The sequence below is a fragment of the Agelaius tricolor genome, unplaced genomic scaffold (genome assembly GCF_023055355.1).
Source record: "Agelaius tricolor isolate 1412-34295 unplaced genomic scaffold, bAgeTri1.0.p SCAF_11, whole genome shotgun sequence".
Taxonomy (NCBI): domain Eukaryota; kingdom Metazoa; phylum Chordata; class Aves; order Passeriformes; family Icteridae; genus Agelaius; species Agelaius tricolor.
The window spans coordinates 22,611,403-22,638,701 of NW_027269271.1; the positions used below are offsets into that span (position 1 = coordinate 22,611,403).

The 27,299-nt window shown below is 50.4% G+C and overlaps 2 protein-coding genes across 2 annotated transcripts; both read left to right on the forward strand.

The window, feature by feature from the left end:
- Nucleotides 1-71: 71 nt before the first annotated feature.
- On the forward strand, nt 72-12,982 carry LOC139594484 (cytochrome P450 4B1-like). The gene is made up of 12 exons (XM_071436671.1): nt 72-912; nt 4,777-4,921; nt 5,571-5,615; nt 6,145-6,272; nt 7,777-7,901; nt 8,017-8,168; nt 8,776-8,882; nt 9,359-9,549; nt 10,283-10,416; nt 10,566-10,630; nt 10,838-10,920; nt 12,236-12,982. The coding sequence occupies exons 1-12, from the start codon at nt 733-735 to the stop codon at nt 12,402-12,404; spliced, it is 1,524 nt and encodes a 507-aa protein (XP_071292772.1). The 5' UTR covers nt 72-732; the 3' UTR covers nt 12,405-12,982.
- Nucleotides 12,983-19,738: 6,756 nt separating this feature from the next.
- Nucleotides 19,739-25,828, forward strand: LOC139594038 (cytochrome P450 4A10-like). Its single transcript, XM_071435628.1, has 12 exons — nt 19,739-19,924; nt 20,755-20,896; nt 21,581-21,625; nt 21,710-21,837; nt 22,258-22,382; nt 22,477-22,628; nt 22,834-22,940; nt 23,110-23,300; nt 23,597-23,730; nt 24,155-24,219; nt 24,881-24,963; nt 25,660-25,828. Exons 1-12 carry the CDS (start codon nt 19,739-19,741, stop codon nt 25,826-25,828), a joined length of 1,527 nt encoding a protein of 508 aa, XP_071291729.1.
- Nucleotides 25,829-27,299: the final 1,471 nt, after the last annotated feature.

Sequence of the window (27,299 nt, forward strand, 5' to 3'; positions counted from 1 at the left end):
GACCGCCCCGCGCGGGCCGCCGGGCGCGGGCAGGGCCGCGGGTTCGAGTCCCGCCCCCGGCGGGTGGGACGGGCGGGGAAGGGGTCGGTGAGGCGCGGCGGGGCGCAGCCCGGATGGGGCCCACCGGGCTCGGCGGGAGCTGCTGTACGCAGTGATAGCCGTGGCAGGGAAGCGGTGTTGCCCGGCAGCTGCCTGCCCTCCGCCTGCCGTGCCAAAGCTGCCACGGTACCCATGGCATTGCCAGCCCGGCCCGGCCCGGCGCGGTGCGGCATTCCCTGCGCTCGCTGTCCCGGCCGGCGCTGGGATGCGGCTCACAGTGCCGGCAGCGGGGAGGGAGACAGGGAAGGAGAGCGGGAGCTGTCAGCCGGGATGCGGGATGGGAATGGGTGGAGATGAGGGTGAAAGCTTGTGGGGCACGAATAGGGGATGAAGACCTCGGGAGGAGCAATCCCAGGGTACGGTCTCTCCCTCTCTCTCCAGCCTGAGGTCCCGGCGCGGCGGCAGGGGGCTCGGGGCGGGCAGCAGCTCCCAGCCGGTGCGGCGGCGAGCGGAGCGTTCCCGCGGGATGCTCCCTTTCCCTTCCTTTCCCTTCCCTCCCAACAAGCGCTGCCGTGATTTGGCAGCCGCTCGGACTCCGGACCTGCCTCTCCGCCCCGCATTGGCTGCCGCGGCCGGTGCCGCCGGGGCGCTGGGGGACACCGGAGGCAGCGGCTGGCGGCTCTCACCGGGACCATGAAGCTCCTGTGGCTGGGCGTGGATGTCTCCAGGGTCCTGCACCTGGCCGCCGTGTTCTGCCTGACCTGTGTGCTGCTGAAAGCCATCCAGCTGTTCCACCGGCGGCGGGAGCTGCTGCGGGCGCTGGCCGACTTCCCCGGGCACCCGACCCACTGGCTCTTCGGCCACGTCCACGAGGTGGGGAAGGGAGAGCCGGGTCTGCGCTGCCGGGAGCGGGAGGAGAGCGGGGAGCAGCTTTCCCGAGGGGCGTGTGGGAGTGATGCTGGTGGGACTCGTCCGGGAGAATTGCTGGGCGGGTGGCATCCCTTTTCCCAGCCAGACCAACGTGCTTTCCCTGCCTGTGATGCCTTGCGAGAGCACGGCTCACGCAGAGCTCCGCAGGCTGCTGCAGACTGCGCGGTGGAAAAGGGTGGTGGCTGGCTCGCAAGTAAGGAGAGCGGTAGCACGGTGTGGCATAGGCAAGGTCATGCTCGGCTGGAGGCAGCCGAGCCGCGCTGCTCTGTCCCGGGGCAGGCTCCAGTGTCACCTCCCTGCTCCCCTGACAGCCAGGGCAGGGCCGCTGCCGCTCTCCCTGCGGCGCTGAGCTGATGAGATGCTGGGCAGATGCTCGCTGCTCCCGTTATCCAGAGGCACTTCATCTCCCTTGCCAGCTTGCATCGGCCTCACGGCCAGGTGAACCTGACAATTGATCATTCTGAGCCATTTTTCAGCCACAGAACACATCACAGGCGTTGCACCCAGCACAGGAGCCGTGGATCTTCTTACAATTGCGTTAAGGTCATGAGTAACTAAACCCACACAGGCGAGCCTTGTTCTGGTCACTGGTGTCAGGGATGATCATTCCCTGAGCTATGCACTTGCCCACACAGATCACCATGGCTGCCTTGGCAAACAGATTTTCGCAACTCAGCAGCAGCCTCACGAGCTTGCCTGATGCAAAAGGCTTTTCCATATGTGCTAAAGGCTGCCTAAAATCACCTTGCCCTCTACTGGGTCCTGCTGATGTCCTGCCGTGGCCACCTCTGTGGCACATTAAATAGCTGGCACCCTGAAAAGCGTCTGGGAAATCAGGAGAAGAACTCACAGGACTTGTCTCTGTGCTGTGGCAGTGCCAGTTTTGCTGTGCTGGACAGGACAAGCAGTCTTTTGGCAATGTAAGCATGAAGATGGGCCAGTTCAGAGCTTTGTTACACTGCCAGTTAGACTTTAAAACTGCAATTAAATAAAGTATGTTCTTCTGTTTGTTAGTTGTGACTGTTTGCCCTGGAAGGAAATTTAACCATTTGTGCCAATCACTTGCTGTCATCATGCCTAGGTTGCTCGTGCCTCAACTTTTACCTCAGTCAATCTTTGTATGAGAATTCCTTTTTTGAAGATTTAATAATTTGCTGGTTAACGCTGCTGAATTCCCCAGAGCCTAACAGTTCACAAAGCCAGCAAAGAAACTGGCAGTGCTCTGGGCACACACTGAATACAAAGTTTGCACACACCTCAAGAAGGACCTGTGAGCTGTATTCAGGGAGAACACTGACATTTCCTGTTCTGCTGATTTAACTGATTGTTTCCTTGTTTTGATCCAGGCCAGTTTAAAATCTCAAATGTATTTGTCATGCTCTGGGTGGATCTCCTTTGTTTTAAAGCATTCTCTGGGTATTAGTGTCTGCTTATCCAAATCACTCAGTAGAAATGACATTAAAATATCAGGAAGAGGTTGTGTGGATCTGTTCAGTCTCACTGCAGCAGCACGATTTAGTTAAACCCAGACTGCCAGCCCTGAGCTGACCAAACTGATCCCCACGGCCGGGGTTGGTGGGAGGCAGAGGAGGGCAGGGTCACTGCCCTGCTGGCCCAGGGAGGGTGTCAGTCGGTCCCTCGGCAGCCCTTTGTCCGCTTGTGCCCTGCGTGGGGAGGAGCCAGCCCCCTCTGGCTGCCCGCAGCACACCCTCATGCTCGGATTTCAGCTCCTGTGTTCTCTCTTTCATTTGCTATCAGTGTGTAGTCATTAAATGTGCCCTTAAGCCTCTTCCTGGATGCTTTTAGTGTTGGATCCATTTCAAAACTTGCATTTCAGCATGAGATCAGGCAATTACCTTCCTTTGTTAGACCCAAGTGGGGTTTATACTTTTCTTTTCAAGCCCCCAGGGGAAGAAGAAGGAGAAGTAATGGTCTTTCATGCAGAGCTGGGTATCTAGAGCTGTGATTAAGGCGTGAGAGCTTTCTGTTCCTCTGCAGCTCAGAGAACTTAGCACCCTCTGCTCCAGGAGTGCTTGGTGCAGCAGGTTACTCACCTTGAGGGTAGCCTCTCCTCTCAGATAAACCCATTCAATCCTCTGCCAGCACAGGGGTCGTTCTTGATAGCACAAGCTAAAGTGCTGCTCCAAAACAAGGTTGGGTGCAAAGGCTTCTAGGATTAGGACTTCTGCCAGTGAGATTTGCTCAGCATCTCCCAGTTACTTTCCATTATGTTTTTTGTGATTCACAAGAAGAGAAACGCAGGCTGCTGTATCAAAGGGTCTTTCACATGTTCAGGTGTCACTTTAGCTAAAGGCACTGTGCCAAGCACTGCTTCTGCTGGCATTTGTTGAAGAGGTGGGTGCTGAGGAGAGCTGCCTCCTTTTGCCCCAAAACTTGATGCCTGAAGTCAGAGAAATTGATGGCTCTATTCATTAAGTTCAAAATCTTGAACATGAGCGAGGGAAACTGACCTTTCTGTAATAACTGGTCGTAGTTCATAATTCTGCTGAATGTGGGAGACACATGGGATGTGCTGCAGGGACACCCCAGCTTGTGAGGAAGGGGGGGCTCAGTCTTGGAGCTGAACCTGGACATGGCCCTGGAAGACACCCCATGACTCAGGAGTGTCCTCTCCAAGACAAGCCACACATGGCTGGATATTTGATGTGGGTCATTATTTGAGTATGAGCCATGTCCTGGGTTGAGAAATAGCAGCCAGACTAAAAGCAGAGCTAAGATAACTCAGCACTAAAGCAACTGAGGAAATATTCACTTGATACAGCCAGTAGGGTAACTTTGAGGCTGATTTCTGCACCAGTATGCTGATTTAATTAATCTTCAAGCTTCAAGTCAAAGCAGCAGCAGCAGCTATGTCAGACCCAGCTTACCAAAATCCTTCCCCCTGCATATTGGCCCAGAGTAGTTTCTCTTCAAAGAAAAATTAATCTTACATGGTTTTGTCTCTGTAATTTTCTTCCTCTGCCTGTGATTGTGGATCTTTCCACTTGTTTTTTGTCCATTTCCTGTACACAACAACACTGACTGTAAAAGCAATAAAGCAGAGATTACTTTGGAGTGAACCTGTCATTGCTGCTGCTATGAAAGCTGGTGACAATGCTGCTCCTCAGATTGCAGCTTCCAAGGACAGGAGATAAATCTTCCCAGGACCACCAGCTCTTCATTGCCTGTAAAATTCAATTCCCAGAAATCAATGAATTCTTAATGTAATGTTATTAACCAGTGTTCCTTTCTCTGTACTATCCATTGGTGACTTTGGAGTAATTCTGTTCAATTTTTCCTGGACACTGGCCTTCTCCACTGAAATGTCTGGAGGGGGCTGTGGTTTCCCACAGCTGCACTGGGGCTAGCAGTGATGCTGTTAGCTGCTCTGTTTTCTCCCAGCTGCAGGGTGCTAATTGCTCAGCCATGTGCAAGTCAGAATGCAGTTGCATGCCATAAAATGCAGATGCTGTCTGGGGCAAATCTATCTTCTGTGGGCTGGCCATGGAAAAAGAGCTGATAACACATATGAGCTGATAGGCACCACCATGGTGCCCAAGGATGTTCTCTAGCTTAAGATCAAGTGATAAGGAAGAATTATTTTATAGGAGCTTTAAAAGCAGCAAACATCTCTACTTCCCATGCTTTGCAAACAAGGAGGAAAAACACTTTGTTTATCCTTACCTGGTTTTGTACTCAGAAAGACATTGAACTTTTAAGACAGTGTATTGGGAGATTATATATATATATTTTTTTTTTTTCCTCCAAATCTGTATATTCTTTCTCTTTTTTATTCTCCTGAACTAGTTTCTCAAGGAGGAAGAGGTGCTGGACAAGGCAGAGCTGTGGACACAGAAGTACCCACTTGCTCACCCTATGTGGTTTGGGAGTTTCTCAGCATTCCTGGTTATCACTGATCCCGACTATGCCAAGGTTCTGTTGGGCAGAGGAGGTGAGAGATTCTGGCTTCAGCTAGGGAGCAGCAACCGCAGCCTGCGGGTTTCCTATGCCAGCCTCAACATTTACAGCAAGGCGGGGTTTCAGAGAGGGGTTTTCTTGCAGAAATCATCTAAAGGCGTGGAGAGATACCACTCCTTCATGCTGTGCCCTGGGTGCTTCAGGCACAGGGCTGCAGGACTGACCTGACTCCAAATCATTGCTGGAACATCAGACCTCCTCAAGTGCTCCTTGAAAATTTAACTACTCAGTGCCTGATCCCAGCAAGGAGAAAACACTTGGGAGCTTTCTTCTAGGTTCAGAGTTTTGGCTCCTACTATAGAGAAGTATCTTTAGTGCATGAAGAAGAAAAGGTGCTGAACAGTGATGTCTGTGAGGGTTAATCATTTATCCCACTGCACAGACTTTGGACTACCAGTATCCTTTTTTTTCCAGTGTGAGCATCTGCTTTTATATGTATTTATTGCTGCTGGCAGAGACAAAGTTATTTTGTGTTGAAATACTGGGAGTTCTGCAGGGATGCCACTGATTTTGCTTCATACCCAAAAATGAGAGCCTAGAGGGAGCTTTCAGCTGCAAACCTGGATTCATGCTATTGAAATATTTACCATTTTATTTTCTCTTTCTTTATTTTTTGTTTACAGATCCCAAGGATAACATCAGCTATAAACACCTTGTCCCATGGATTGGTATGTATTCCCAGGGCTTTGCCTGCAAGGAATGATTCTGAAGTTAGTCAAAAACATGCAATAAATAAACAGCATTGTTCCTGTTCCTTGATGGAGTTATAGGTAAAAGCTTCAGGAAATTATTACATTTACTGGAAAAGGTGCTAAGTAGTTCTATTTATTTTCAAGGAAGGAAAGTTCAGGCATAACATATGTATAAATACTTACATGTCCATAGATAGCAAAGACTGGTGATGGGGGAAGCTTAAATTCATTGGAGGACTAGTGAAAAATGTATCTGCTGTTCTGAATTTCTCTTTTCCAGTAGTGTTGGTGTTTCTTCTCAGAGACACCATTGTGCCATTTTGGTGAGCAGGGCTTTGCTCAGCTCTGGGAACCCTGGGGCTGATGGCAGCCTTTGGAAATACCCTCTCACAGCAGCTCAGATAGCAGATTAAATCACACTCTGTGCAGGCTGAGGCTGTGTCTGCAGACACTGAGAGCAGCCTGCTTGTGCCCAGCTAAACATGCCTTGCCTGTGTTTCCCCAGGGAATGGGTTGCTGATCTTACATGGGCCCAAGTGGCACCAACACAGAAAACTCCTGACCCCAGGCTTTCACTACGATGTCTTGAAGCCATACGTGGCCCTGATGGCAGAATCTACAAACGTGATGCTGGTAGGACTCATGATGCTCCTCTCTCTGCCCTGTTTGCTTTTCCCCATCCTGTCTGGTTAGGAGGTAAATGCTGGAGCAGGATTTTCTTTATCTGGTAGTTGTAAGGAGACATTGTGTCCTGGTGATCAATCTTTCTGAGTCACCCCAAATCGCTGCCCTTGAGCTGGAAGGGATGAGCATCCTTTGGAAGGGATGAGCAGGTTGAGCCTCCTGCAATGACACTGTCTCTGGTTCTACTGCCTTGGGATCTGTGGCTGAGAGTTCAGGATTGATGTTACTGCCATCCCATGCATGATCTCAGTTCCAACAGCAACTTCTTATAAGGTGTTTGTCTAAGTAAAGAATTGAGGTAGAATACGTTCATAATAAATCTGCCAAAAATAAAGTTTGGAGCAGAGCTATACTGTGACCTAAGGTTAAAGGGTATTATTTGCTGTCAACATACCCATGACTGGACTGCAATCCCTGCCATGGCTCATAAACAGTGAAACTGCATTGTTCTTCAATCCACTGGTGCTAGGTAGGATGGAAACCAGTAGGAATTACAGGAGAAGGGCACCAGGCTTGGTGCATGTGAACTGGAGGAGTCTGGATGCTGGATCTCTTCTTTCTCCTTCACCTTCCTCACTCCAACCTCCCTGGCAGCTTCAAACAGATCCTGGTTGGATTCCTCCTACTGGTCCAGGAAGCAGCCAGGAGTCGGGTGCTGGAGAGCCAGGAGAGCTTTTGCAAGGCTCAGAAGTGCCTGCGAGTTTGAAATTCCCTGTGCACAACGCCAGTTGTCTGAGCCCGTGCCACCAGGTGGCAATCGTAGCCTGTGCTACTGACGTGCATCGGTCCCCATAAGCCTGGCTTGGTGCTGTGGAGCTCAGATGTCACCGTGCTCCTCCCTCCCCTCCCTTTCTCAGCTTTGAAGCCCACTCGTTCCTTACAGCCTCGAGGGGATGGAGGATTCATCATCACTTCATGTCTGCTGGGGAAGAGAGGCAGGATTTATCGTTTCCCTGTGAAGGGTTAAGCAAGAGCTCCTGTATTTCTTGCTGGCAAAACACACTGGCACAGAGATGATCTGACAGAAAAAAACCTTGCTCCAAAGTTTGTGTCTTGGGCACAAAGCTCAAATGTGCTCAAGAAGGCACCCAGTGGAACCCAATGCCAGTATATGCTGCTCCTGTACAGAAAAACACGCTATATCCTAAGAAAGATTTGGCTAACTCCCCATCACCCAGAAATGCACCTGTCATGGGCTTCTCCAGGTGCTCTTGACTCAGGATAGGGTGCAGCAGGGCTCACCACCACCAGGATCCAAGAACAGCAGCTGCCTGAGGCAAATCTCATATTAACCATCCCACTCTGGGATTTTGCTGGCAACTAGAGATCCCCTTCTTTTTTTTCCATTTCTTTGGGATGTATCTCTGTCTGAGTACTCATTTAACCAGGGGGTGACTGCAGATCATGCAGGGCTGACCCTTTTCTTCTCATTTCGATCTCTTTTGTGCCCTAGGATAAGTGGGAAAAGCTGATAGCAGATGGGAAGCCAGTGGAGCTCTTTGAGCACGTCAGCTTGATGACTCTCGATAGCATCATGAAATGTGCCTTCAGTTGTCACAGTGACTGCCAGACCAACAGGTCAGTGCTGGCTGCCCCAAACCCTGGCAGGAAGTTTGCAGCTCAGAAGGGAAATGGGCAAATTGCTTGTCACTCTGCTCCCAAGTTTACAAGCTTCCTATCCCCCTCTCTCCAGGAAAAACACCTACATCCAGGCTGTCTATGACCTCTGCCACATGGTGCACCAGCGCCTCCGCATCTTCCCCTACCACAATGACATCATTTACTGGCTCAGCCCCCATGGGTTTCAGTTCAGGAAGGCCTGCAGGATCGCTCATGACCACACAGGTATTCCCTGCTGGCATCCTCTCCCAAAACTTTGGGCAGAGGCAGTCAGGTTTTCTCCTTGCCTGTGCAGTGAATCCTGCCCAGAGGCTCAGAGCTGAGATACAAGCAGGGCATCAGCTTGCAATAGTGATCTGATCTAGGCAAGAAACAAAGGGGTCTCTCAGCTCCTGGATCATTAAACTGGAGAATTGGATGAATTGCCCTCTGGAAATGCTCCTGTAAAATGGCCAGAGACTGGTGAGACAAGGAATGGGCATTGCAGGCAACATCTGTGCAAGGAATGATTTTCCATTCTGAGCCAGGTGTGATTTAAATGCATGAGGGGTGTATAAAAAAGGCTGAGAAGTCCATGGTGAGCAAAGAAAAGGATGACAATATCCATGGCATTTGTGGCCATGCTGCTGGAAAAGCCAAAGTGCCTGGGATGCAGAAGCACAGGTCAAATGCATCATGGACTGAGCAGTGGTCATCTCCTTGGGTGTGCTTTGCATTCAAACCACAAAGTTTGAGATGAGTTTTTGAGATGCAAAACTGTGAGTTTTGCATTCAAAGTTTTGCAGCTTGGCATCTCCTGGCCCTCCTGAACCTTTGACCCTTTCTCCCCCAGACAAGGTGATCCATGAGCGAAAGGAATCCCTTAAAGATGAACGGGAATTTGAAAAGATCCAGAAGAAGAGACATTTGGACTTCTTGGACATTCTGCTGTGTGCCAAAGTGAGTGGCAAGGAGCACAGAGTGCAAAAGCAAGTCAGTCTTTGCAGGGGTGCCACAAGCCACCAGAGACCCTCAGGACTGCACAAGCCATTAAAAAAATTAGCCCAGTCCCACCCAGTTGAAAAGAGGCCAAGGTGATCCAATTTTCCATTGCTGAAGTGTTGGTAGTGTCTTTTTGGGTATACAGCATGCAGAGGGGTTCTGTAGTCCTGGTGGTTTAATATGGGGGGGGGGGGGGGGGTAAAGAGATTTAAAAGTGAAGGGAAAGGAGCTCTGAATTCAGTGTAAACAGACACTGATTTTGTTTAATGTATCCCACAGGCATCATCACACCCCTTTTGCAATAGCTGAAAGAATATAATGGCCCCGACTGGGATATTTACATATTTTATATATATATGTGTGTATGTTACTGTAATATATGTATGTAAAAATTTTATATGTATGGGCCACTGAGAGTGTGTCTGCACTGTTAGGATGAGAATGGAGCTGCACTGTCTGATGAGGACCTGCGTGCTGAAGTGGACACCTTCATGTTTGAGGGCCATGACACGACAGCCAGTGGCATCTCCTGGCTCTTCTACTGCCTGGCAACCCACCCTGAGCACCAACAGCGCTGCAGGGAGGAGATCCAGGGCATCCTGGGGGACCGGGAGACAATCCAGTGGTAAGGCTGCACCAATTCCTCTGCTGGTCACTCCTTTCCTATTGCTGCCATTTCTAAGTGAGAGATGTCTTCAAGGCTCCAAAGCTGGGGGTGCTAAAGGTTGCTGCAGGCACAGGAACTTCACAGATCCTTCAGCTAAGTCTGCCCCCATTGAAGGGACATTCTGGATGCCATCCCAAGTCCTGGGCCACCAGCACTGCTCTTTGCTCTCTCCTGTTTTCTCACCACAGGACATCATAGATGTGCTTTTCACTTTTCCCTGTTGCTTTGCACTTGAGCTTGTTCAGTGGTTGTTCAGGCTGTTCAATGTGGCTGGGCATTGTGGGTCCCTCTGTTCTATTTCAGGGGGATCTGCTCAGGGGCTGGATGGCTGTGGGTGAAGGGACCTCCTAGTACAGGCATTGGGGGGGCTGTGGGGCTCAGCCTGGCTGTCTCAACAGGGAGGTCCTGGTCAAGATGCCTTACAGCACCATGTAGGGGACCTGGAAAGGACATTCTGGGTGCCATCCCAAGTCCTGGGCCACCAGCACTGCTCTTTTCACTTTTCCCTGTCGCTTTGCACTTGAGCTTGTTCAGTGGTTGTTCGGGCTGTTCAGCCTGTGGCTGGGCATTGTGGGTCCCTCTGTTCTGTTGCAGTCCGCTCAGGGGCTGGATGGCTGTGGGTGAAGGGGTGAGGAGACCTCCCAGCACAGGCAGTGGGGGGATGTGGGGCTCAGCCTGGCTGTCCCAACAGGGAGGACCTGGGCAAGATGCCTTACAGCACCATGTGCATCAAGGAGAGCCTGCGCCTCTACCCGCCCGTGCCCGGCGTGTCCCGGCAGCTCAGCAAGCCCATCACCTTCCCCGACGGACGCACCCTGCCCGAAGGTCTGCACACCCCCCTCCTGCTGCACAGGGCTCTGCCCTCAGGCACCAGCTCTGTCCTGCTGGCACAGATGTTCAGGCTGGGCTGTGCAGATGTTGGCTTGTTCCTTTGTCAGTGAGGCCTTGTCTCCTCCTCCTCAATTGTTTTCCAGGCAGCGTCACTGCAATAAGCATTTACCTCATTCACAGAAACCCTGAAGTATGGAAAGATCCTTTGGTGAGGTTTTTTTTCATCTCCTAATAATTCTTTCCCTTTGTGATGTGCCTCTTCCTGTGTACCCTTCACCTGTTAGCAGGAGAGAAGAATTCTCTCTCTGCTATGGGGTTCTTCATAAATTAAGGGGTGTCACATTTCTCAAGAAACCAGTCAGTAGTGTGTTCTTTAAATAATCACTTTTTCTTGCTGCATATTCTTCATTTCCAGGTGTTTGACCCTCTGCGTTTTTCCCCAGAGAATGTCTCTGGCAGGCACTCTCATGCCTTTCTGCCTTTTTCTGCTGGAATGAGGTAAAGGGAACTGAACACTGAAGGAGTGGTGGGCAGAGACCACCACCTGCAGTCCTGGCCCTGCAGAATTACACAGTTAAATAGTTAAATGAGGATATAAGTGTTTGTGCAACAGAGGGGTTCTGATACCAGCAGGCAAAATGGGAAGGCAGCATTGCCAAGCCCCTTCTGGGGACAGGGAACTGGTCCCAAAGCTGTGGAACATCCTGCTGGCATCCTGTTGGCATCCTGCAGCATTCTGAGCTCACCTGCTCTCCTCTTCTTGATGCAGAGACCCCACACCACCCTCCTGCCCTTTGATTCCCTCCTTCCCCCCTCCTTCCAATCCTTCCCTTTGCCCTGTGCTGACTCCTTCAAGGCCAGCACCTCTCAGACCTTCCCTGCTTGGAGACCCACCACTTCATCCCTGCTGGCCTGTCCTTTGGCTTCCCCACCTCCCTCCTTCTCCATGACCACACATCGAGCTCCTGATGTTCCTCTCACTTCCTCCTGCTCAGCCCATGCCCCTGGGGCCCCCTGGGCTCAGAGGGGGAGGATGTCTGCTGGTGTGGGATGGGCTGGAATGGGCTGTGGGGTTTGCTGTGCCCAGCAATGGGATGGAGCTGTGGGGTTTGCTGTGCCCAGCACTGGATGGAACTGTGTGGGATGAGCTGTGGGGTTTGCTGTGCCCCACACTGGATGGAGCTGTGTGGGATGAGCTGTGGGGTTTGCTGTGCCCCACACTGGATGGAGCTGTGTGGGATGAGCTGTGGGGTTTGCTGTGCCCCACACTGATGGAGCTGTGTGGGATGAGCTGTGGGGTTTGCTGTGCCCCACACTGGATGGAGCTGTGTGGGATGAGCTGTGGGGTTTGCTGTGCCCCACACTGATGGAGCTGTGTGGGGTTTGCTGTGCCCCACACTGGATGGAGCTGTGTGGGATGAGCTGTGGGGTTTGCTGTGCCCCACACTGGATGGAGCTGTGTGGGATGAGCTGTGGGGTTTGCTGTGCCCCACACTGATGGAGCTGTGTGGGATGAGCTGTGGGGTTTGCTGTGCCCCACACTGATGGAGCTGTGTGGGATGAGCTGTGGGGTTTGCTGTGCCCCACACTGATGGAGCTGTGTGGGATGAGCTGTGGGGTTTGCTGTGCCCCACACTGATGGAGCTGTGTGGGATGAGCTGTGGGGTTTGCTGTGCCCCACACTGATGGAGCTGTGTGGGATGAGCTGTGGGGTTTGCTGTGCCCCACACTGATGGAGCTGTGTGGGATGAGCTGTGGGGTTTGCTGTGCCCCACACTGATGGAGCTGGCTGAGCTGCTCCCTTTCCCTGCAGGAACTGCATCGGGCAGCAGTTTGCCATGAACGAGATGAAGGTGGCGCTGGCTCTGACCCTGCTGCGCTTTGAGCTCTTGCCCGACCCTGCCACACCTCCCCTCAAGATAACTCGGATCATCCTTCGCTCCAAGAACGGGATCCACCTGTACCTAAAGAAAATCCGCTGATGCTGGCACACATCCTGCCTTCACCAGAGGGAGGGACCCAGCAGATGACAGGGCGGCATTTCTCTGGGGTAGAAGTGCAGGGCAGGATTTGGGGATGAGCATTCCTGATTTCTGTGCTTCAGCCACCAGCTGAGAGCCCTTTTCAGGCGAGGCCCAGGTGGCTGGGGTGCCATTGCACAGAGCCATCTGCTCCAGGGCACTGATCTGAGAGCAGCCAGGCACGGCCACGCTCTCTGTCCCCTTGCACTGCCATAAGAGCGGGCCTGGCCTGGTCTGGGAACACCTGCAGGTCCCACCAGCCTCCTTCTTACCAAATCCTGCCTTCACACTCGTGCCCTGGCCAAATCTGTGACCATTTCCAGCCCTGCTCCGTCATCAGCACCTTCCTCAGTGCCTAGAGGTGAGCCCTCCTCTCCTGCAGTGGGGACAGCTGTTACAGACCTCTGTCTCTCTTCTCACACTCAGTGGGCCTCTGATTTGCTGAAAGCACTGATTCCAGTCTGGGCTCTGAAATCATGCCCAAACTGCAAAATATTCTGTAATTTTTGTCTTAATAAACCAATAATTTTTCCTGCAAACAGCAGCTGTGTTTTTTATATTGCTGGTGCTTGCCTGCCTCATCACAAATGCAGTGTAAAATTCCTTTAGAAATGGAAGATGGAGAGGAAGCCCACGAGCACCAAGAGACCACCCTGAACAGGCAGGAAACTGCCTGTGGGTCTCCAGCCAACACAGCATCTCCTTCCATGGGCAACTCTTTAACAGGGGCCCAATAATCAATCATCAATCAAAGCTTTCATTGTTAGAAAGTGTGTCTGGGGGTGAGTTCCCTCTTTATTTTTAGTATTATTTTATTTTCTTAGGCTGATAAAATTATGAGAGTTGGTACATTGGAGGACACTAGTGAGCTGTCCTCTGCCTCTGCAGGAATCATTATTGGGATAGAATATCACACATCAAACTGTGAAATCCCAAAAGCTGTGCAAATGACTTCATACAGGCTTCACCTTCAGGGTCTGGTTTGCAGGGGTGTGCTGGGACAGCCCAGGAGAAAATCCACTTGCTCCAGCTGCCTGTCCCCTCTTCAGACACGAGGTGCAGCTCTCGAGCTGAAATCAGAATTATGCAATGGAGAGAGACAGAGTATGCTTATCAAAATGTCAAAAGTTATGAAACTATGAGACTCCACAAGCTCTTTGGAGGGCCATGTCAGGATACAAAATTATTTTGATAAATTGAAAAACTGCTGCTGTGAATGGAATGTGTGTCCATAAGCACAAGGGCAGGCACAGGTATGGCACAAAACCAAGAGAAAAAATGACTGACAGGCAGCAATTTCTCCAGTGGATGTTCTGTACACAGAGACACAGAAAAGGTAAGATGAATCAATAAGATCCTGCTCTTGCAATCACAGCAAACATCATACTTGGATGCATAAGCACAAATATTTCTCAAAAATTTTTCACTTGTGTCTCTTTCAGCAGATGAAATGAGACAGTGTCCTTCAACTCTGTTTGGAGATTTAAGTATAAAAGCAACAGCATCTGCTCCAAGCTTACATACTCTAAAGTGAAAAATGAGAAATTTTTTAATCAAAATAACTGAAGTTACCAGAAGTAAATTGCATACATCTCTCTATTGAATGCAATTTTCTTACAAAGACAAGATTTGAAGAAAATAGCATCTAAAGAGGAGTGGATGAATCTTGGCATTCCAATGTGAAAGATTAAAGCATGGGCATCTAATGAGCAAGAGCAAAGGCTGAAATCATGGTGTACCCACTGAAAGAGAGTGGGTTAGAGGGGATCACACCAGGGGAACTTGACATACCTCATGTAGATACATGGCAGCTGCTAAATTGCATTTGGGTAGATACACACTGCACAGCATCAAGCACTCCCTAAGATTTCTAAAGCCCTGGATATAGGTTATTTGGAGAATCTACAGAGGTTCTAAAAGTTGGTGACTGGTTTTACTGAATACTCCAGAAGGCCAGAGGAGGTAATGGATGTGGTAGAAGGCTGGGGAAAGTTTGGTTTGGTTTTTGTGAGTGGGTTGAATTGGGGATACATAAAAAGCTGCACTTCTGCTGTCTCAACTGGACCATCCAACACATCAGTGTTCCTGGCCCTGGGATAGAAAAGCCTGACTGCTCCTGTCTTCATCCTGTTCAGTCATTGTCTCCCTCCTGACTTCTAGGATTCACTAAAAAGCTGCCTCTTCATATCTGAGGAGGAAAAGGGAAGATGTCCTGCAGCATTCTCACTGTCCTCTCATGCTTGTGGCCTCTTCACATGAGAAGGGAGCAGAGCCTGGTTTCCCCTGCAGCCACCCAAACCCAGCATAAAATCTGCTCACAAATCTCTCCTGTGATGGTGCTGTCACCCCCTGAGGCCAGGAACCAGAGACACTCTGTTAAATGACACCCCACATGGCAGCCCAGCTCACAATTTCCCTGATCCACAGCATGCCAGGCCAGCCAGCCTGCATCCCACATCCTGCATCCCACATCCCATATCCTGCATCCTGCATCATCCTACATCCTGCATCCTCTCATGTCCTGCATCGCAGATCTCCCATGGCTGAACTGGAGAGCAGGGCTGAGGCTGCAACAGGGACTCTGGAGCTGCTGTGCCCCAGTGCCAGAGCAAGCCAGAACCTGATTCCTCACAGCAATTCCCCAAATCTACCTTTCACCTCCCAGGTATTAGAGATGTGGCACTAATAAAAACACCTGGTTACACGGGATGTATTGCTACAAGGGCAGTCAAGCTGCAGAGCGTTTACCTCCTTCTTTCATCCTTCCCTACCTTTTGCATAAAGGGTAGCTGCAAAGATGATGGGCTGGCCTTGGGCTGAGTGATTCAGACCTTCAGATAACCATTGGAACAAGAGCTCCTGGTGGTGGCTGTACAACAAGGGTCAGTCTTGGTTTCACTTAAAAACATCTTGGGTTTTTCCTCATTGCTTGCTTTTCCGACAGCAGCAGGGCAAAGATGCCACCCATTCCTGCAGTTATTCCTCTCCCCACAGGCTGTCACCGGCGCTGTGCAGCCACGTCCCGGTCACAGGAAGGTCTCTGTCTGTCTCAGTTCCGCGGTGGCTCTTTTTTGGATGCTTCCAGGCATGTTGGAAGTGGCAGGACCAGCAGGGAGAGCAGCTGGCTGGCAGCACCGGGAATGCAGTCCCTGCACAAGACCCACGCTGCTCTCCAGGCAAATTTACTGTCAGATGGCACCAGCAATTTCATCCAAACTCCACTGGGATTTTACACTGGAAGCAGCCTGTAAATTAAATAAGTATTGCAACATATTTGTCAGACAGCTGTATTAAATGCTTCCAGATATACATTCATCCTCGAGACACGTGTGGTCAGATGGGATCCAGGCTGCTTGCATTACTCTGCAACACTTGCTGGGCTCTCGCCATGATTTTCTCATCTATCGTGTTTGGAAGCTTGAAATGTTATTATTTTTTTTGGCATTACTGCTACATTTCATCTGTCATCACGATGTGCTGCAGGAACACACAGGGACAGATGGGCCTGGACTCTTCTTCCTATCTGAATAAACACAGGCAAACCAGGGAAAGCAGCTGCTGCAAGGTCAGCCTCTGGGGCAAAGCACCCTTTTGCCACCTAAATTTCACCTGCTCAGTAAACCACTTTTTCTGCAATGAATTCTGACTATGTGAGTTAAATCAGTGAGGAATATCCTCTCCCTCTTCTGCTTAGGTGTCTCAAGTGAGTGGAGAAATCCCCAAGACCCAGAAAGTAAATTCCACAGCCTGCTGAGTCCATGGTTGTGGTATGGGATGGAAATTCTCCAGTGTGAGTGGGATGTTTCATGTTGATGGCCTGAACTGTTGTGACCCCATTGCCATCACATGGACATCCACAGCACTAAGGCAGCCCTCCAGAGGCTCTCTGCAAATGTTTAACAACTTTCCAAGTGTCCTTTAACACCCAGCTGCAGTTTCACCAGTCTCAAATGTTCAGATGGGCAAGCCAAGCTTCTGTTCCCCCTATCAGAAAACCCTTGTACCTGCTTTTTCATGCTGAGACCTTCTTCTGGAGTCCTCCATCACCAGGGCTGTAGATTTTCCTGGTGCAAACAGATGGTTCTGGCCTTGTCCCAGGCCCTTACAATGATCAAACCAATACTGCCCTGTTTCACTTTTCATCATTTGCAGCTCTGCAGCAACTTTGCCTTTTGAACTTTCATCGTTTCTTCCCCAGCAAAACCCGCTGAGTTTTCTTTCCCAGGCTGTGAGTGTTCATGGTTTCTCTTGCTGTGAAACCTCTGAAATACATGAGAAAGGCTTTTCTCTCCCCTCCACCAGTGAAATATAGAATGCAGAGTCTGGAAGCTGGGTTAAACCCAATTTTGCTATCACCAAAGATCAGATTCTTGCCCCAAATCCCCATAAATGGGTTTAGCCAGTTTGTCCCCTATGTTCCCTCCATATTACTTGACATCTCATATGAACTTCAGGGCAAACCATATCCTTTGTCTCCACCAATAAAACTAAAAAAATCTAAAGCAGTGAACCAGAATTTACTGGTTAATTTATAACTATAAGGAAGGCAGTTTGGTGAAAATTGACCCTGCTCATGGTCAAACTCACTCTCCAGGGACTTTGTCAGCACTGAAAATTTCTGTGTTATCATAAAGGTTTCATGTGAAGCTGCACCAGAAGCTCCATTCTGCCTGGCCCCTCCACCTCTGGGTTTGGGGGTATTTATGTATTATTTTGTAGGGGATTGCTGAAAGGTGCCAGCCAAATCCAGATGGGTCAGTCTGATAATGATGTAGGTGCCACCAGACATTCCAAACAGCTCCACTGGCACTGATCAAAGGCTCTACCATTACATATCCCTCTTTTCCTTGTGCAGAGCTTGTGAGGGATCCAACTACACAGCATCATAATATTTATGAATGTTCTGCAGGTCTTCACAAGAGAGTTTGTCATGTCAAAGTGGGTCCCTGATGCTCTGGCTATACCCAAAGCCCTCCCTAAGACATGCCTAACTTGATTACAGCATTCTGCCTCCTAAAGATCAACCTTTAACTCTGCCCTGAACTTTCACACAGACACAGCTGGTTCAGTACAAAGAGATACACTAATTTCCATGAGGATGGCCAAGTGTGTGAAAAGGTAACGCTGCTCAGCATAGTGCCTGCCAGGGATGTTCTCCAAGGCAATGACAATGAACCTCAGATAAACAGTGGTTTTTCCAGCAAAATGACCCTATAAGCAGAAAATGTGGGACATGGCATATTTTAGACTAAAAACTAAAGGGAAGTGCCCAAACATCAGAAGTTCTCTGTCTCAGAGATGTGTTACATTGAAGGAAGCACTCACAGAGTTCAGCAGCCCCTGTATTGTAGCCTATCAGACTATCAGCCTCCACAGCTGATAACACATTTGATCCTCATAATATCCCAAGACACAAATGGGACATTATTTCAGCCCATCTGGGGATCCTGATTTTTACAATATGCATGGAAGTCACCCACACATGTCAGATTTCCAGCCCCAGCTCTCCACCAACTCCCCATTGCCATTCCAGGTTTCTGGGCCTATGGGGAACCCAGGTAAGCAGCAGGATCTGCACAGGGATTGCAAGGAGGGTCCTACCTGGGCCCAACCAAGCACTGTATTGGAGAGGTAAATGCAAAGATGCAGAGCCCTTTTGGAGAAGGTGAGATGCCATGTGGGCAGAGGAAGGAGGGCTCACCAGGGCTGTAGAGGGAGCATGGCCCTGCCATCACACCTCCCCATCATGTGCTCTCAACCTTGCTGCAGCTCACCCCACTGCTCTGCAGCTTTTCCTCTCCTTGCCTCATCTACTGGCCATGGTGACTCCTCTGGACAGCAGTTTTGTCTCCTGGCTTGTCTGTGGAAGGAGCCCTTGGGGAGCAGGGCCTCATCCCTTATGTGCTGCTGGAGTGTTGCCCATTCTCCGGCTTACAACCATCTCATGCAAGTTGATGTTTTAAATGTCTTTCAAGTTTCTTGACATCAAGGAGTTTCAGTCACTAGTACTTTAGTAAATTCCAACAGTTTTTGTTTTAGTGTAGATTGTCTTAGTGGTAGATTTTCAGCAAGTTTCTTGAATCTCAGGGATACTGCAAAGCAGGGTATGTTCTGCTCAAGGTAGTAGTACCCTATTCAAGTAGGGCAGTGCTTTCACAGGTGCAGGTGGCTGACCCCATGCAGCCACTCATGGAGAAGAGGTGGCCTGTGTGCTCCTCACTTCCAGTGGGCACATGAAAGCTTCGACACCTGAGCCCTCTGAGGGCAGCACCGAGCCCAGCCAGAGCCCCAGCCTGCCTGCATCTCACCTCCTCCCTCCTCTGGCTTCATCCACCTGGGCATGGAGGACTGTGGGTCTCTCAGGATCTTTAGCTGGTCAAAGTGACCCCAAGAAATGTTAAAAGTTTCTTTTCCCAGCCCGAGCGCTTGAAGAAGGAGTTAGAGCTCTTCAGTTCTCGGTCTCAAGGTTGTTTATTGTATCTTATCTATAAAATTCTTTCTCCTGCCCTGCCGAGGTCCATCCAGCAGGACAGTTCAGGCACTCTGCCTGTCCCAGGATGGTGTTATCTCTTTATACTAAAAGCTACATGCACAATGTTTACAATTACTTTCCAATACCTATCACCTATGTTAGACAGTGAGCTTCTACTCTAAACCAATCTAAAAGTGCCAACATCACAGCAGAAGATGGAGGCCAAGAAGCAGAAGGAGAAAGGCTGGACATGCCCAGATCCCTCCATCTTGCCCCCTGGATCCCCATTCTAGAAACCCCAAAATCTACTTTTTCACCCCATGATAACTTCACTATTATTCTACCTAAACTGTTGTGGCTTGCAGATCTTCATATAAGGTTGGTAATTTGCTCCACGGGTCATAATTGAAACCACAGGTGTTTGGGCTCTGTGCCAGGGCTCCTGAGCCCCCTGGCAGGGGTCTTGGCCATCCTGGACAGCCAGAGGGATATCCTGGGTTCCCACATGGGTGGGTGTGACAGCACTGCTGGGACTTCAGCAAAAGCAGGGAATATTCAGGGGCTGGTTGTTGTCCAGGTCGCAGGGACAGGCTGCAGAAAGCAGGTCAAAGGGGGACCGAGTGCCCTGGCTGCCGGCCGAGCTGACGCAATGTTTGCCCTGATGTTCCAGCAGCTATAAATTGCTGCCAGCTCCACTTCACCAGGCTCAGCTCCTGCAGAGGAGGAGGGAGAGGATTTTGACCTGCACTGAGCTCCCCACCTGGCTCAGGTGTGAGAGGAGCAGGTGAGAAACAGGGAGGAGAAGGCAGCGTCCTGGCCCAGCATGGCATCTCTGCTGGACAACATAACCAGACCTTCTGCTGCCATCCTGCAGCTGTCTGTGCTGCTTGGTGTAGCCTTTGTGCTGCTGAAGGTGCTCCAGTTCTACTGGGAGAGGAAGAAGCTCATCAAAGCTCTGGAGGCATTCCCTGGCCCCCGGAAACACTGGCTCTATGGCCACAATCACCTGGTAAGGATAGCTGGGCTCAGTCAGGGTGGGTTTGTCCCAGCTGTGCAAGGTATCAGTCAGGATGGAGAAGGACTGAATGGGGTGTGCCTGTGACCTGCTCCTGTCTCTTCCTACAGGAGAAAACTTCTGTGCAGGGAATGCCAAGGCTTCTGCAGGGCAGGAGAAAAGGGTGCTGGATATGTGGTGTGCATCATTTAGCAAAAAAATTCATGGTTTTTCAATCATGTCATTAAACAAAGAGTCATGGGACTTCCATAAAGTTATTTAAAGATGAGCAATCATAACTATTGTCTCTTTGCTACATTAAACCTTCCACCAAAAGGAGTGTCTTACCCTATAGCTGCTGAAGAAGACATGGCCACAAAAGCAGGGTGTTTTAATGCAGCCATTTTCATCAGGCTATAGTGCAGATGCTTTCACACTGAATGCCCACCTTGCACTGCTGAAATTGGGGAGCAGGGGTGTGACAGCTTTGGTCCTCCTGGCCTGTCCACCAGACATCCTGGCATTGCCTGTGCCAGCTGCAGCCCCCAAGTGCAACACGGAGCTGCTCCAAGCCCTGGCCATCCTAAGGCGTCTCAGATACCACCAGCCCAGCAAGGGACTCTCCATGGAGCTGTCTTGTGCTGCAGGGATTTGGTGGCACAGGCAGCTTTGCCTCTTGTGCACAGTCCCTTTGCAATGCTCCTCCTCTCCTCCACCTGCAGCATAAAAGCCCCTGTGTGGCAAGTCCACCCACTCTTCCTTCATTTCCCAATAGAGAATTCTACTCTCCCTGGCATGCCCCTCTTTTTCTGCCTTTATTAATCCCTGATTAACTCTCATTGCAGTTAAAATCTGAAAATTTTTTACACCAAGTAGTGTCATGGGGAGAAGAATATCCCTATGCCTTTCCCAGATGGTTTGGACCAGTCGAGCCATCTATAATCATTCACCATCCTGAATATGCCAAAACCATACTTGGCCGAGCAGGTGAGTCTCTGCCTCCAGTTCTGAGAGGTCTTTGACACTTTCCTACCAAGAAAATACCGGGAAACTTGCCTGGAGTTATCCCCTCTGCCAATTTCCTTCACAGCTATTGCAATTCTTCTTTTGCTCCTCTTCACACACTACCAGGCTGCCCAGATTTCATGGAGCAGTGTGTATTCCTGTGCAAAACAGAGACCAGGTGCCTGTTCCTTCCAGTTTCCTGTCAGTTCCCAGTTTGAGGGTCATCTGTCTTACTGTCTCTTATGGCATCTACCACCACAATATTTGTACTTCCCAGTAAAAGTGTGAGCTATCATGGCAATGGCTCTCAGAAAGCATCTTAAGTCTTCCCCTCTGCTCCCTTCTGTGCATCATATCAGTGGTACATACATGGCCTTCCCCAGTAACTCCCAACCATTGTTCTCAGTTTTGGAATTTGCCATGGCTGTTTCTTTTCCACACACATTTTCTTGTTGTAACTTTCCCTGTTTTTTCAAGTCCTCTGCAGTCATAATTGTAGACGATCCCTTTTAAACTCAACCTCTGGTGGTACAGTATTTAAATGAGATTAATTCTATCGTGTGATTTAGAGGGCAAAATCTAATGCAAATTTATCCTGAATTTTCTCTTTTGTTGTGTTGAATTCATCAGTTATTCATGCATTTCTATGTTTGTTCCATTTTACAGATCCCAAGGCTAGTGCAGTCTACAAACTCCTAGTTCCCTGGATTGGTAAGGCAAAAGCAGTAGTAAGGCTGTCAGAGCTGTGATCAGGGCCTGCAGGAACTGATTGTGCCTTTGCTCTTTGTGCTTCAGGGAAGGGGCTGCTGATCCTGGAAGGAAGCAAATGGTTCCAGCACAGGAAGATGCTCACCCCAGCCTTTCACTACGATGTGCTGAAATCTTACGTGACCCTGATGTCAGACTCAGTCAAAGTGATGCTGGTAAGAATCCCCACTCCTGCTACTTTTACCTTTCAGCCGTGAAACAGTGAAAATAAAAAATTAGTAAGAGAAAGAGACAGCACTTAGAGAGTTTCTACTTTCATTGAATTTTTGGAGTAGTTTTAGAGTTCTAAAATTGCTCTCCTCATCTTCCTTTGGACATTCCACTTATTCTTTCTCTTTGTTTGCCAATAAAATCAACCACTGTAAGGATATCCTTTCATACCCTGATGTGCATCCTTTCATACCTGGGAAAAGAAATGCACAGAGAGTTAGATTAGATTCACAGAATATAATGAGTTAGGGCCTCTGCTTCCAGAAAAGAAAGCAATTAGCAGTGTGGATCTGGGAAGAGGGACAGGAAAAAGGACTTGACCACAGATGGTGGTCTGTCTCTCCTTACCCTGGTTCTTCCTCCAGGATAAATGGGACAAGAGGATCACAGAGAGGAGGTCAGTGGAGCTCTTTCAGGATGTCAGCTTGATGACACTAGACAGCATCATGAAATGTGCCTTCAGCTTTAATTCCAACTGTCAGACTCAGAGGTCGGTGCCTGAGTTTCCAAACCCTGGGAAAGTGAGTGCTCCTGTTTCACCACTCATTTTGCTGACACCAGCTTTGCCCTTGGCCTCCTTACAGCAACTCCAACAATTATATTAGAGCTGTTTTTGACCTGAGCTACCTCCTGAGTGATAGGATCCGGAATTTTCCCTTCAGGATTGCCTTCTACAACTTCACTCGCAATGGCCGCGCGTTTCAGGACGCCTGCAAGCTGGCCCATACCCACACAGGTATTCCTGCCCCTTTCTCCCAGCCCTGTCTCCCAGCTGAGACATCTCTGCCACTTGCCCCTGGAGTGGCTCAGAGTGGGGTTACAGCATGGACTGGCCAGAGGGTTGTACCTTAAACAGAGTCCAAGCTGATGGCTGAGCAGCCAAGCACATGAGGGTGCTCTGGAGGGACAGGATGCACAGATCTGATCTCTCCTCTGTGCAGATCAGGTAATAAAAGAAAGAAAGATGCTGCTCTCCAATGAGAAGGAGCTTGAAAAGATCCAGAAGAAGAAGCACCTGGATTTTCTGGACATTCTTCTTTGTAGCAAGGTAAGTGTTTGAGATGATTGCACCAAATGCCAAAGAACAGAACTGTGTGGCACCGAGGGGGCATCAGCACAAGAAGGGGAGCACAAGAGACACCAAATCATACAAGTCCTTTGGGTGTAAAAACAAAAGACCTGTGTGCTTGGGAATGACATGCTCTCCTCTTTCTTAGGATGAGAATGGAGTTGGACTGTCTGATGAGGACCTGCGTGCTGAGGTGGACACCTTCATGTTTGAGGGCCATGACACAACAGCCAGTGGCATCTCCTGGCTCTTCTACTGCATGTCACTGCACCCTGAGCACCAGCAGCGCTGCAGGGAGGAGATCCAGGGCATCCTGGGGGACAGAGACACCATTGAGTGGTGAGCTAGGCCTTCTTACTCCTTCATCTTGAACTCTTTTAATTTACCCTTGAAGCTCTTGGACATAGTTCCCCCCAATATTCTTCTCCCTAAATTGGAATGAGAAGGATTTGATGGGTGGACTGTTCAGTAGTTGAGGAATTGTTTGGAAGGTGGCATCCAGTGGGTGGTGGCCAATTGTCTAGATCAGTGACAAGTGGTTTCCCCCAGGGGTCTGTACTGGGACAGACCAGTAACACCTTTGTCAAAGACATAGACAAAGGGATTGAGTGCATCCTCAGCAAGTTTGCTTTCAGGGAGGATCTTGGGAAGATGACCTACACCACGATGTGCATCAAAGAGAGCCTACGCCTGTTCCCGCCCGTTGCTGGTGTGTCCCGAGAGCTCTCCAAACCCGTGACATTTCCTGATGGACGCAGCTTGCCAGCAGGTCTGTTGAGTTTGTCCATCCTTCATGCTGCTGTCTGTGACAAGGGGGCCTTCCTTGCTCTGTGTGGAGGGGCTGGAGGGTCTTCCAGACTCCCTTCTCTCTCCTGTAGCTGTATGGAGCTACCACAGCTTGCTCCCACAGTGAGCCTGGAAAGGGTGGCCAGGCAGAGTCCAAGGATGTGCTCCAGAGCTCAGAGGGGACTGTGGAGTGTTGTTCCTGGCCAAGTGAAAGTGACACACTGATAGAAAAAAAAGGGACCCAGCTCTGAGATCTTTGTTTTTGATGTGTGAAGTGTTCAGGAGATCCCTGCCAGATCTCCTGCAACAGCCCCTGCAGAGCCCAGGGAGGGAGAGCATCCCAAAAACACCTCTCCTGCATTTTCACTCTGAGCTGTCATGAGCTTTTCCTCACTTTTCTTTTACAGGCTGCCAGGTTGGATTGAGCATATTTGCTATTCACAGGAACCGGGATGTGTGGGAGGACCCTGAGGTATTTCACCCTGATAACAAGAAAGGGAGGATGGTCTCTGAGCCCAGATCCCTTGAAGAAGGCAGCCTGTGCCTCCCTGCTATGCTTTTTTTATTTTCCCCTTGTCATTCCAACAGTCCACATCTAAATACAAAGTTCAATCGAGTCACCAAACACCCCAAAGGCTTTGAACATGACAAAGGGCTGGGAAAGGGTGTTCAACAGTCTCTCTTTGTGCATGGGGACACAGAGATGCTCTGGCTGCTTCCAGCTGCCCTGCACACATTTAGAATGGTATGACAAGTCCCAGGCCCCACGAGAGAGTGTGTGATTTGAAGAGGAAATTTTAGAGGCTTCAAGACATAACTGGAAAGTTTGAAGAAGGCTGCATAGCTGCCTCTCTCCAGGCTGTCTGGAGAGCCAGGATCGGGCATCTCTGGAATGGAGGGATCCTGGAATGGATGAGAAAACCCCTGCAGGCACCTTGGGCATTGCAGTGGGTGACCTGGGCATGTCCAAGGGGAGGATCCACTCAGTGGCTTTGTAGAGAGATGACTGCCATCTGCAGCTCCCCCAGGAGGAGCAGAGGCCACATCCAGCCCTAACCTGGGCACCAGGGAAGGACCTGGTGCTGCTCAGATCACACCAGACACTGACCAGATGGTCCTTGTTGCTCCCACAGGTTTTTGATCCCCTGAGGTTTTCTCCAGAGAAGTCAGCACAGAGGCACTCCCATGCTTTCATGCCTTTCTCTGCTGGATCCAGGTGGGAGATCCTTCATCCCTCTCCTTCCTCTCAGGCTGCCTTGCATGTGAGACCTAGCTCAGATGTGAGCTCCTAAGGCCAATCCTCCCTCAGTCTCCACAAGCCAGGCTGGCTTGGCCAACTCAAGCAGGCTTTCCATAACAGGATCTCCTCTAACAGGATTTCCATGCTCCATCAGCTCTGTGGTCACTGTAGGATTTCACACATTTTTTCCTGTGGCTTTGTGGAGATGTTTAGATTTTCTGTTGCCTGCATTGGGAACACCACCCCCTTGTTTAGGGGTGAGTCCCAGAGTGCCTCAAAGCCAAGGGGGCCATGTCTCCATGGGTCCCATGCTGTATCAATAGACAGATGTAGGATACTGAGGCCTCAGTAGCTTGCAAGAGGATCACCTCACAGAGCCAGAAATAACCTTTTGGAGGTGTCTGGGCTTTTATCTGGATCCTGGCTACACTTCCTAGTGAAGTAAGACCCTGTTCTCTCAGTCTCATATCTTTCTTCAATGTTTAATAATAAAATAAATAGCAATACCCCACCACAGAGCTGGGTGCATCAGGGGCATACTAGATAAGCTGTAGTGTTATCCTCACAGGAGCTGGAGGTGCCCCAGCCCTCACATGGGGTGAGTCCAGCTCGGGGGTGGCTGGGGCCAAAGGCAGCAATCAGAGCATGTGTCCATGTGTCCCCTCCCTGCAGGAACTGCATTGGGCAGCAGTTTGCCATGAATGAGCTGAAGGTGGCCCTGGCATTGACCCTGCAGCGCTTTGAGCTCTACCCAGACCCATCCAAGCTTCCCATAATGATACCACAGATCGTCCTCAGGTCCAGCAATGGGATACACCTGCATTTGAAGAAGATTTTCTGATCCCACAGGGTACCGTGGCAGGTGGGAAAGAGCTCTCCCAAGGGACACCCTCCACCCTGAGGTTTAAGAGGGGATCACCAAACAGACCCACAGTGGAGCTCTCCCACATTAACCCCTGTCCCACCATCATCCAGAGGGGCTCGCTGAGCCCACAACCACCAAACCCAGCAGGTTCTGTTCCCCTCCTTGCCAGGGGAGAAGCACTACTAAGGGGGTTCCACAGCATTGCTGTGGCTCATCCTTCACCTCCAGGGCATCCTCCATGTCCTGCTCATCTCCAACCTGCCCTCATACTCTCCCTGACAGGACTGCTGTCCCCTGCCTGTAGATTTGTCCCATTGTCAGTTCCCCACTGGGCTTGGCAGTGAAAAACACCCAGCCTGGTTTGCAGGGATGCCTAAAGCCTGGGCACTGCCCCAGCACAGCCCCTGCCCTGCCTCCAGCCTGGGTGTGCCTGGCCAGGAGGGCCCTCCCTCCATCCCCACACCACCCTCCCAACAATTCCTGCTCTGGGGCTGGCACTGTGCCCACCATTATGGAGATGAATGCTTGTGGTTCTTTTCTGCCCCAGCTCTGAACTTCCTTGAGCCGAGGGCGCTCAGGAGCCAGCACAGAAAATGCCACCAGCTAACCTGAGGAAGCACTTGGCACACTGGAAACAGCGTGTGACCTGCATTGTTCTCCTCTCTGAAATGAAAATAAAGCCTTGTGGGGATGAGCTCCAAGCGTGACTTTGGCTTCCTTTGCATTTGGAGGCCCAGCAGGGTGCAAGAGGAGTCCCAGCAGGCCAGAGGCAAGGCTGTGCAGTGCTGCCAGTGTTTTCTCAAGCCATAAGCACTATTTCTATGCACCCTGTTGAGCCTGTTTCCACAGATCCCACACCATCCATCACCTCACCTGTGACTCCAGGCGTTTCCAGTAGGGAAACAACTGAAATGATCTGTGCTCAAACAAAGCAAAACACAAATACCACAAAACTGCTGGTGGTAAGAACAAAGTCAGCTTGCAAAATAAAACAAGAAAAGATGTGAGCTTGCTTCAAACCCTGTCCTGCAGAGGCTGGGAACTGACTGCTCAGTTCCAGGGTGGCCCAAGGGGGGCAGGTGAGCACTGGCCCTGGAATTGGGTTTGTGGTGGGGGTACAGGGAGCCTTTCCCCAGCACCAGTCCAGGTGGACCATCGGGATGAGCTGCAGGTCCAGGGTGTGCAATGGATCAGTAGGTGGCAGTGGGAGACCCAGAAAAATCCTCCCTGGTCCCTGGTAAAGCCCCCGGGCCTGGCAGGCAGCACAGCCAGGCCCAGCAAGGCAGAGGATGTGTCCTGTCCCTGGGGATGTCCCTGTCCCTACCCTCAGCAGAGCAGCCACGCTGTCAGAGTCCCCCGTGGGTCTGGGCATTGCCCAAAGCCCAGGGCGAGTTTGTCACTGCCCCGAGGGCCCGGGCACCCAGCGGGCAGCAGGGGACACTGAGGC